General features: G+C 34.3%; 1 protein-coding gene across 4 annotated transcripts in view; it reads right to left on the bottom strand.

The window, feature by feature from the left end:
* The window catches only part of KLHL13 (kelch like family member 13), a 325,110-nt gene that overhangs the window by 56,918 nt on the left and 256,171 nt on the right, over nucleotides 1-12,021 (bottom strand). For 2 of the 4 annotated variants that reach the window (XM_087829330.1, XM_016202710.2), the window contains one exon: nucleotides 7,128-7,193. The exons of 1 other annotated variant lie outside the window; for it this stretch is intronic. In XM_087829330.1, coding sequence (XP_087685456.1) covers nucleotides 7,128-7,193 — 66 coding nt within the window. Of the gene's footprint in view, nucleotides 1-7,127; nucleotides 7,194-8,900; nucleotides 9,246-12,021 lie in introns of all 4 variants that reach the window. One more of the 4 variants, XM_016202711.2, reaches the window with a different exon arrangement.

The following is a 12,021-nucleotide window of genomic DNA, read 5'->3' as shown; positions in this document are numbered from 1 at the left end:
ATATAAGATCGCTTTCCTCCAGCCCACCCTCAGCACTCTTAAAGATACTCAAACCCTAAAAGCATTATATCTGATGATGGACATTTACTTATATTCAGTTCTTTTGCTTTAATAAATTGTTACACATCACCTGTAATTATCTCTCATGAGCAAACGACTAATATGCCAAAGGCTTTAAAAATAATTCCTTTAAGTGGAAGTATAGTTCATGAAATACACTTTACACTATTTGTTTAACAACACCATTCCTCATCATTTAGAAATAAACTTCAGCCAGGTAAAATCACTGGGATTACAAATTAGCAGAGTCCATATTAATCAGATTTTATTACCCTGACAGCGACACCAGTAGCAACTGTGGAGTGTAATTACCATTACATTCCAGAACTAAAATTGTTTTCACCTCAGAGCAAAGGGAAGAAAATAATTAAACATGTATTTTAAATATAATTTTATGCAGGCAAAGTGTCCCACTACTTTAATATTTAGACTGAAAAAATGTCAAAAACCCTCATTTACATAATAGGGAACACTGATTTCATTTATAGAACACTTGGTTTCTATTATGAACAACTGCATAAAACAGGATAGAAAGACAGCATACACAAAAGTTCTTCAAAGCATTTTATGAATGTTAACTAATCACTTAAAAATACCTGTGAAATGCATATTTCAGAGATGTAATAAACAAAGGACAACACTGGGACTTGGCCAACGCCACAAAAAGAGACATTCTTGGCCAAATCTTACAACACAAAATTCCCTGGCTCCCAATGTAGGAAGAAGATTTTTTTATAACTTTTAGAACTCTTGCATATCATCTTGCTCAATACCCTCATGGTATAAATGAAAAAAACTAAAGCCCAGAGTAGTTAACTTGCTGATGTCACACTGCTAGTAGCAGAACTGGAACTAAGTTTGCATCTTCTAGTCCAAGACTCCCGCTCTAGAATTCATATTCTTCCTCCTTTTTTGATGAGACCATTCCAGAAGATGCATGTTTCTATATGAAGTGAACCAAATTCTGTAAATGTCTCAATGTCCTCTAAAGAAACTAGAACCACACAGAGCTATTTACTCCTACAATTATATGTCCACTCAAAGATGGAAGTGGGAGAGAAACACCAAAAATGCGGAAGTGCAAAGACAGACCACTTCCAAAACCTTAATTCCAGAAGGTGTTTAGGAATGATCAGGGAAAAAAGGGTAAGTAAAAATTAAGCCATCATAGTATGGAAGAAAAGTTAAATATATATTTAGTAGCCTGATTTTTTTTCTCAAAACAAATGTTTCTAAATAACTTTATAGGAAAATTTAACTTGTTGACAGACTGTTACAATTCATCTTCACTAAAGGAATTGACTAATATGCCATGTATCTGACCTCTCTTTTCATATTTTCCTGATGTCCTTTAAGAACTGGCACACCTTTTTCTTGCAAGTTTTAGTGAATCCTGTGGTGAATACAACTAAAAACTAATAGCACTAACCACAGTTTGAGTGAGCAGGTACTGGGTAATCTTCTCTTCAGTCCTGACAATATCTCTCCAGACTAATCTGGATATCCATGTTATTCACGTTGCTCAGACAAGACTGTAGATCATGCCAAATTCCATGCTCTGTTTATGTTCTACCAATCACTAAAAGTATTAGGACGCAACCAAGTAGGATGGTTAAATACTTTAAAGAACATAAGAAATTGACTTCTGGACAACAGAGCAAAATTTTTAATCATTCAGGGCTCCTTAGTACAGGAAAAATAATTGTTTACATGAATGGCTATATATATTTGTGTGTTTGTATCTCTTTTGTTTTAGGAAATTGAATACCAAATACATTAAAGTTTCTTACTAGATACTCAGATATGTAGTCTTGCTAAAACCAAAATGGAAAATCCCAGATGTTTCTCAAAGAAAACTACATTGGAAAGTCATCATTTAATTTTTTATAAGCACCTTCTCACATGTCAATTTCCTTAACAGAGCTGTGTGAATCCTTATAGCTTCACAAAGGATTTACATAGACTATTGTAACTATGACTATGCCTTGGATTAACATAGTACCTATCTCCTTCACAATACAAACAAGTAGAAAAATACAATTGTTGCGAAGGCACATATTCATGGACATACAGATATATATATGTATGGACAATTCTTCATGCCATGATGGCATAAGGAATGTACTCTCCCATCTTTAACATTTCCAAAGGAGAGGAAGGGCATTAAGTTGCTTGGTTTTGTTTGTTTGTTTTGGGGGGGATACAGAACAACAATAAGAAGAGCTGGTAAGCTGATAAGACAGAAAACTATAGTTAATGGGACCAAAGGAGAAAAAAAAGTAACAACTGGAAGGAGAATTGAAAGCCAGAAAGTAGTGGTTCCTGGTATTTATGTAGCACCTTTTATAATTTGGGGTCAAATGAATGAGGTTATGGGACTAAGATAGAAGTTGGGGTGAAAGGACAAAAATGCAGGACTGAGCAGATAACAAGAAAGGTCCAATTGCTGAGGACTCATGACTTACAGATTCTGACTGCCCTTACTCTGGCACTACAGCTGAAAAAAGGGTTAGCAATGAAGGGAAAATTCAGAAGTTTTGGCGCGTCCTTTTTCCTTTTATTTTCTGCAGTATCTACATTCTTTATGGGTTTTGTGGGGGACTACCCTTAAGTGCTTAATTTGTTTATGATTCCCAAATCCATATACACAAGTAAGTCTTTATGCATCTTTGACATGCATGAACAAAATTAATTTTTAAGTATTCCCATTTATTTAAAAATGCCTTAAAACTCCAAACCAAAGTGCTTGCTTGTGTTAGGAGTAGCAGTGGTGAAAACCAATTATTTTTAAATGTAAACTATTTTCATACATGAATTTGCATGACCATTTTTTAATTGAAAAATGCAATTTAGAGAGTTTATCATGCTCAAATAGAAATAATGTATCTAGTGCTCCGATAAGAGTCTATACTGTTACCACACCCTGTCCTCCAGTCTCATTACTTCATCTGCTTGAGATGCCCTCCCCAAATTCCTGCTCTTCCTTCAAGAAGGAATCCCTGAATCTTTCTATCTTCCTTATTGAGCACTATTCCTGGCACACTGGAAAGTAAATTATTGAGTAAATTGTTGAGTAAATTGAAAAAGAAGTTTATAATCAGAGGAGTGATTATATAACAATTGTGTTGAAGAAAGGATATATCCTGGAAGGTTTTTTAAATGTTGTAATTGACTGCTATTACTAAAAGCAGAGTTTGGGTAAAAGGAATATTTATCTGTTAACTTGTTAATTTTAGGCCATAAATCCTTAAAATTAAAAGAAATTAAATATACACATTATCTTGTTAAAAATAAGTATGTGATGACAAAAATGACCCAGAATACATGCTTTCTTAAATAAAATAAATGTGTCACTATAGTGATGATGGATTGCTCTAATGAAAAATCTCTGCTCTCATCTCAAATAATGATAATTTATCTGTTTAGTCATCTCTCAGCAACTTCCTAAGAAACTGCTTAAAATACCTTGGGTAAATAAAATATCCAAACCATTGCTAGATTTTCTGAAGTGTTTATACGTTAAATCTACAATATTGTCAAAATAAAAAGGCATTTAAAATGTACAGTTTTGTTGAAAGAAAAGTTAAGAATATGGCTCTACAAACCAAAAAGTACACTTATATAAAGCTTTTCAAATCATTTTATGACTTTGTTTTAATTTTGGTGGCATCAGGTATAGAAGCAAAACTACAGAAGTCACATGAAGACAATGTAGTAAGCAATATGAGACTCTTAATATTTGTAAATCCTGAACTATTTTGATATGAGTAAACAATTTCTAACAATGTTTATCTATGATAGTTGAAAAACTTTTCAATAATAAGCACATCATATACTGACTCTCAAAAGGCATGTCAGTTAAAGAAAGTCACCATTTGCTATATTCTACATTCTTTCAGAAATACTTATACTTGTATAAAAATCTGAGTTATCAAAAGGCCTTTAAAATAATATATGACATTTTCCTCAATATTCCAATTAAAATAAAATAATGCTATTATTTTTTAAAATTATATTTATATCCTTTCATCCAAAGAGGAGTTATACCATTCACACCTGTACCATAACTGTTAAAGCTAAATAATGAGATCTAGAGGATTGCCTAGTCTTCCCCTTGAGTATTTGTAAATCTTGGTTTCAAATACTTATAGAGCAATCACAATAATGTTTTGCTAACCAGAAACAAACACTTTCACGGAAAGCTAATCCTAATGATTCATTAAAATAATACAACACTATCTAAAGTTTCCATAAAAAGGGGTTCTTTATATTCAATTGCTTTAATTTTGTTTTTACCACTTCCCAAGCCTAACCATGAAAACTTTAAATTTCCTGTAGAAACTACTGTTGACTAAAAATAAAAGATTTCAACTATATAATGAATGAAAAAAATATTTAACTCTAAAGAAGACTCAACTTCAAACTTGAATCCTGAGATCCAGTGCCATAAAATGGGGCTCAACAGTTCTCATAAAAGTGTAGTTTACAGTCACAGTATTTGCCTACTATGGTGATATTCAAAATATTTAGCAACCAATTCAATACCTCTATTTTCATGACTATTTTGAGATCCTTTTCATTTTCTAATTTAGAATTATTCTCTTCAGTGATTTTAAGTTATAAAGTTTTTCTTTAAAAAGATGGGTATAGAAACAGTTATACTGAAACATGTCAAATATATGCTGGTAAGTGTAAATTACAGAGGCTAGCCAAAAAGTGTGTAATTTCAAATTGCTATGCCCGAAAAACATATTTAGCAATTCAATGATAATCTATGTTCTAAGACATCATTAACTCATGTTGTATAAAGTGTTTATCTGTTACAAATCAACCACAGCATTATTTCAGAGTTCTGTCTAGCTTCCTTACTTGGATGCAATAGTTGTCCAATGGGGGGGGGGGATAATTTATTTTCCTTTATTTCATGTGCTATTACTAACTAATGTAAATGTGATTTTGATATGAGGGAATAAAAATCCAGTTCTCCTTCTTAGGGTGGCCCTAGGTTTAAGCTAGATGCAATTTAAAATTTGGGTTTCCTGACTGCCTTTTTAATTCTTCTTCAACCAGTAAGTTCAAAACCAACCACTTTATGTCTTCAAAACCAAATATATGTTTTAAACAATCAGTTATTTCTCATGGAATTCAGAAGCTATATAACCCAAGTAAAATACACCTTCCCTTTTACTAGCATATATTTATTCACTCATTCCTTATTCAGCTTGATCTAAATCAGAGATACAGTTGAGCATTTTTATGAGTCTTCCAATATAGTATGTGGCCATTTTGTTTAAATTCTTATGATACTGTTCATTAACTAAGTGGAAATATCTGTTTGGGGATTTCCAGAATTACCAATTTTTGAGATTCAGATTTGTAAAAAGCACAGAACATCATAAATTGTATTCCAAAAAGGGTGAAGAGGCCGCAGAATCAAGCTTAAACTCATACTCTAAACAGGGAACAAGTATTAGCAAATTGATTAGTTGGGACCATGTTTTTGTTCTTGTCAGCTAAAATGCATTTGTTTAACCTCCAGTATAATAGCCATTACTGACAATGTAAGGTAGACTTCTTGAACTTGACAAACACCAAAATCAATCAACTTACTATGCCTAGCCCAAAATGTGTAGAGAAGATGTGCATCAGTAAGTACTAAGAACTTACAACTTTGCTAGATATTACAAGCACACGATGTTCCCTAGCCACAAATCCCTTACAATCTAATCAGGCAGACTGCATATTCACATATGAAACACAAGTAAGCACACATATATCACTACAGTAAGCCTTAACTACCCAGAATCCTGGACAGCATAGTACTCTACCCAATTTTTAAAATTAATTTAAATGTAAAACTGGGATAGATTAACTCTTAAAATATCACAACTCATTTATTTTTCACCTTTTGGTAGAAATCTTTCTTCCCTTTACCATCTTCAATCGAGTCTAAAATGCACACAAGCCTATTAAAAATAGTGACTATAATACACAACAGCTATTGTGCCTCAGATGTAGATATAGCAATGTGCAAGTAGTATCTGTCATTCCTCACCCTTGTCTGACTCCTTTGACAAGGAATATAGATGTTACCGAGAGAAAAGTGGCTTTTTTCTTTACACTCCAATATATACACCAAGAAAAGTGTCCTATACTTTGAAGGCAGATGCTTTCAAATTAAGTATGCATAAGAATAATGTGGGTGAATATTTAAAATGTGGAAGTCTATAGAAGTCTGGAGGTGGGGCCCAGTAGTCTGCATTTTAAATAAGTACTCCAACTGATTTTCATGCCTAGTCTACTAAACTTGGAGGAACACTGCTTAAAAGTCAAGGTCATTAACCCCTATTCAAGATAACCCCAGCTCTAGAGAGATTCTGTTTTCTTTCTCAGCCCCTGGCCTTCCTCAGCATATCAGCATTGGCTGCTCACCACTAGTTGTCAATCCAAACTGTCCACAGCCATTATCTTGCCCTCCCACACTTCAGATACTTCCAGGACTGGGAAAGTCTGAAAGCAAGGTCACCATCTGGCTGACAGATAGGCACAGAGGCAGGCAGACAGATGCAAAGTGGGAAACTGTGAAGTGCAGCAATTAGGAGACAAAGGTAGTAGTAATTATATTGATGTGCAATATAGACTGAAAAGTTAAAAATTTGTTTCAAACTTTTTCGATGAGGAAGGATGCAGAAGAAGACAGAGCTAGGCACCTGTGGTCTGGCTACAGCTCTACCACTGACTAGCTTTGTGACTTCTGGTGTTATCGTCCCTCATCCCTACAATAGGGAAGCTGTCTCTTTCCCTGCCAGACTCCCAGCAATGTTATGAAAAGCAAATGAACTCATATTTTTGAAAGCACATTGGAAAATACAAAGCACAATACAATGACACAGGGTGCTTTTTAACAGAATAATTTGTCATTTCTTTGGTCTTAGTAAACACAGTACCCTAGACATTATTGAAAGTTCTTTTGATGACTAAATGTCTTCTAGTATCTCAGGGTCTTTTTAATGAAAATAAATTCTCGTTGAAAAAAGGTAAAGGGAAATGCAGACCCCTGGACATACCCTGAAGTTGATTTTTTGAATATATCCTTGAAATCGGCTTGTTTTAAAGACAATTGTCTCCGTCTCCTGAAAGTGGAGTGCAAAAAAAAAAAAAAAAAAAAAAAAAATCTGGTTAATTGTGGCTTTATTGTATTTTGTTTACATTTTTCTAAGCATACTCCGCAAATATTTTAGCTGTAAATTAATAAGCCATGTTTATAAATCCTGAACAGTTAAGACCACACAGAACTATTAAAAATTACCTAAATTAACATTTTAAAAAAGTTAACTGAAAAGCCATAAGATTCTATTTGTTTTTAGAAGCTCTCTTAATGTTTTAGAAAGTCTGGCATAAAGATTGACATTAAATACAACATTTATTAGCAGCTGATCTAAAGACTAAACTAGCCAAATTTGGACACAAGGAAACACTTTTCCAGCAAATATATACTCAGCCTTGGAATGCTTTGTCATTTTCTAGCTTTGTAAGCCCAAAGTTCAATTCTTTGCTGATATACTGTTTTTCCATAAAAACCTGAACACAAATGACACACATTATAAGCTTTCAGAGAACAGATGGCTAATGTTCTTCTAGGTTCATTTACTACCAATTTTCTTATTTTCATACTGCTTGTAATTAATAAAAACATATAAATAGATGTACTGTCTCTAAACAGAAGATTTTGGTTTTGTGAAGTTTTGTTACATATCTGTCTCCTTCGGGCTAATACAAAAGGCAACATCGAACATACTATTGGTACTGCCTCAGGAATGCAGTTTTAAAAATAGAGACTACTACAGAAGCATTGCAGTATATCCAGTCAACTCTGTTAAAAAATTAAGGCTGGCAGGTGTTTGAGGAGTTCTAACATAAAACTGAATTTGTTTACATTTATTTCATTTATGTCATTTGTAGCTTATAGAAGGTAAACATCACTAAGCAATACTCTTATCTAACTTTGCCTTAAAAATAAATAGTTTTGGCTTTTTTCTGAGTCACCTCAAAAAGCACTATTGCATTATTAAAGTCACAACTAAATCAAAGTCATAGCCTAATAATACCTTTAGAAGGACCTTGGCAGAGAACTTACACAAAATGTTATCCTAAATCTAATGACTTCTTATGCAAAAGGTAGATAGCAAGTATTTTATTTCTTTTTTAAATGGTAAATTCAAAACAGCATCTCCTTGATGACAATAGTATTTCAAAGTCTACTTTTAAAATGCTATACATAGAAAAATTATGATTTTTTAATCATAAAAAGCTACAATGGGTTAAATTCATATTTGTCATGTTTTAACACTAAGCCTCACCAAGCAAATAGCAATTATATATATATTTTGCTTAAAAATACATTAAAGTATCTTTAAATACAGCTTATTTTATATTCTTATCACTATTATTCCTTTCTTTTGTATGTTTAAGAAGAATCTGGTGTGCCACCTTCTGGTAACTGAGTGAAATTATGTATCTACACAAGTCACTATCCTTTATTTTAACTTTTAAAAATACATATATATATTTCTAAACCTGTATTACATTTAAGCTAGATAAATAAATCTATATAGCACAGTCTGAAATGAAGTAAAATTTCTCTCATGATTTTTTTTAAATTCAAGCTTTCTATATCCTTCCTATGATTTTTGCATGGTTACCAATATGTCTCCTGAATTCTACAATATATATAAGATTGATTTTTGCACACCGCTTCACGGCCACACATGAAAACAACAGGCTTGCTATTTTAATGAATAAGTAACAGCAGTAAATAAAGGAAAAGAAAGGTCTCTTACCAATAAGCCCATTTTTCTCTTAAGGTTTGAACTCTCATCATTTGTCATGTTCTTGTGGATCCCTCTCTCATCAAATTCTCAGGAGTTTTAAAGTTGAGAGCTGTGATGCACAGCTAGGCTCTGCTACATAGTAGCGCACCCCAGTGCATCTGCTTGGTATAACACTTCAGTCGTAGCTCCCAAAAGCAGAAACAGGCTTTATATATTCAAAAGTCTATGCGCTGCACACCTTCCCTTGATAGGAAATTGTAGTCGGCGTGGTTGAACTATTTATATTTCATATCTTAACTCCTGACCAGATATGAATATCAGGAGCACATAAATCTTGAGCTTAACTCCACAACACTGAATGGAAACACAGTGTTAATCTTCAGAGCAGAGATAGGGTGAGGCAAATACTAATACCGGGAGATCTGACTTAGAAAAAAACATGTTTACTTGAAAGTAACCTTAAATCTTTATTATCTTTCGGTCTTCCTTCTCTAGCGCCTCTAGTAGCTAGTCGTTAAATCCTACCCCTTATTCTTTATCTATTTTCTAGGAATCTACCCCCTACTGTTTGTTTGTTTTTAACAAATGAGCTACTTCAAAAAAATCCCTATAACTGGTCTCTCTGCATCTCCCGTCTGCAATCTATCAATCACATTGCTTCTAGATGGCTCTCTTAAAATGCAGCTATACATGATGTAAATTAAGTGTTCAATAAATATTTTATTCAACACATATTTGTTAAGCATTTGCTACATATTAGGTAGGTACCCTCTCTGCTAGGTGATACGGATATGAAGGAGAGTAAGACACAACCCCTGCTCTCAGGAAGCTCATAGTTGAATGAGAAAACAGACACATACTCAGACATTATAGCACACAATATGGTGTAGAAGCTTTAGTAGACATTTGAGGGAGTACAACATGCTGGGAGGATCATGAAAGTCTTCAATATGACTGGAAGGAGTTCATGGTACATAGTGCTGAGGTAGTGAATCTTAAGGTATACAGAAGAACTTAAATGCTTGTGAAGATGTTTGGGTTTTATCCTATATACTGTAAGAAGCCATTTGTTGAATAAATGGATTACTCAAGGAATTAATCAAACAACTATGCCCAGTACTAAGAACTCACCACAAGCTGGCCAATCTACTCTTCCAATTAATTCACTGTCTAGTATCCCCTAAAACCAACTTCCCATTCTACATCTCCTGATCTTAACCAAAAGGCACAGAAGTTATCCATTCTATATCGCAAAGCTTGCTTTGCTCTTTCTCACCTTTGCTCTAGAGGCCCTCCTGCATGAAATCTCTTCGCTTCTCTAAACTCAACTCACCCCTCCAGATCCAGCTCAAATTCCATTCTTTTCTGTGATTATTCCATTGTCATTTGAGTCTACAGTTTTTAAATGTTCCTTCGTTAAACCATTCATTCTTCCTAGTTTGGCACACAATATTCAAGAAACTTTTTTGGCCCTTTGCCTGTAAAGTGAAGCAAGATTTTGAGGAGATGATACTAAGGCAAAAGTCAGAACCTGAGGGCAAGAGGCCTAAAAAAGCACAACTCCCCAGATTTCACAGTACACACTAATGCAGTAACTCCCTTCACCACTCTCAAGTCTGAAAAAGAAAGGATATGAATGGGAAAAAGAACTGGATCTGCATTAGTCAGCAACTCTGCATGACCATGCAACATTGCTGGCTGTATACATCACAGCTCTAGTTCAAAAATTCCAGAGAAATGACAAGAAAGGGATACCAACAAAATAGCAGAAACTATGGAGGAGGGGGACTGTGGTTATGTTTTACTATTTGCAGTAAACCAAGAGAATTCACCTGAAGGTGCATACAAGAAACACAAAGAATTCATGAAGACCCAGGAAGAAATGGGAGAGTTAGGATAGGGGATTGGACCCAGAAGGTTTAGAACCTCATAAGGAATTATGCAGGTTCAGGTGAGCTGCCCCAAAATGTGCCTTAGTGCTGTGCAGATTATTTTGAGCTATGGGCTACTGAGACCCTGAAGGCTGAAGAGAAACTCCAGCTCTTCCCTTGACTATATAGAAGAATTTAAATTAGGAGCCTGGCTCACGATAAGAGTTATCATGAGAAATATCTTTTTACCAATCTATATGGCAAGGCAAACCACTAATTACTGAACATGTTCCCTCCCTTCAGTGACAATCTGAAGCCCTAACGTGCATCATCCCATCCCTAGCTCAGAATCTCATCTGTACCTCAATTCCCCTTTCTGTCTCTGAACCTCTCCTGCATGTGGGAAGTCTCTGACTCTCTAATGTATGTGGGGTCCCCATACATATGTATGTATTAAATTTGGTCATTTTCTCTTGCTAATCTGTCTCATGTCTATTTGATTATTAGACCATCCAGAAGAACCCTGAGGTTAGAGGAAAGTTTGTTCCTTCCTCAGAGTATTAAGGGAGAAAATAAAAGTGTAAGAAGGGGATGCGTTAAAGGGAGATAATGGTGTTAGCTGGAAGATTAATCTAGGACAAGAAGCTTTACCAGAGAAACATGTCCTGGGGTGTAAATATTTAGTGTTCTTTCCCTGTGGAACCACACCCCATTATGCTCAGTGTCAAATACCCAGACAAGCTTCCCTTGATGTTGGCATTTAGCATTCAGTTTTGTCTTCTCCTGTTTACGCATACATAATCTCTAAGATTTATGCAATGATGCAAAAACTATGGTGCTTTCTTTTATGTAGAAAATTTAAAAAAAAGTCTTTTCATCTTTTCAACCACTTAATGTTAATGTGGGTTAAGAGGATTCTTCCAATAATTTCAAAAAGCCATTGATGCTAGAAAATATTTTCTCAATGACTTAAAAATTTCCCAGATAAAAGATGTCTACACCTTCCTTCTTGTTTGTTGAGTACAAAAATTGATCACTTTCCTTTCCACTAACTTGTAAGAAAAATATTCAAATGCCAAAAAAAAAAAAAAAAAAATGAAGAATGCAATTTTGGATACGTGCCACATTTTTCTCAAGAAATCTTCAAAAAAGGGCAGTGCTTCGGGGGCATAAAAATAGTTTAATCCGCTGAGTCTTTAGAAGAATGTTTCTAAGCTATGTATCAATGGTACCATAGATTTTAGAACAAAGAGAAAATA

Source organism: Miniopterus natalensis, chromosome X (assembly GCF_054644295.1).
Source record: "Miniopterus natalensis isolate mMinNat1 chromosome X, mMinNat1.hap1, whole genome shotgun sequence".
In the NCBI taxonomy this organism is placed as follows: domain Eukaryota; kingdom Metazoa; phylum Chordata; class Mammalia; order Chiroptera; family Miniopteridae; genus Miniopterus; species Miniopterus natalensis.
This window is presented reverse-complemented; position numbering and strand designations above follow the sequence as displayed.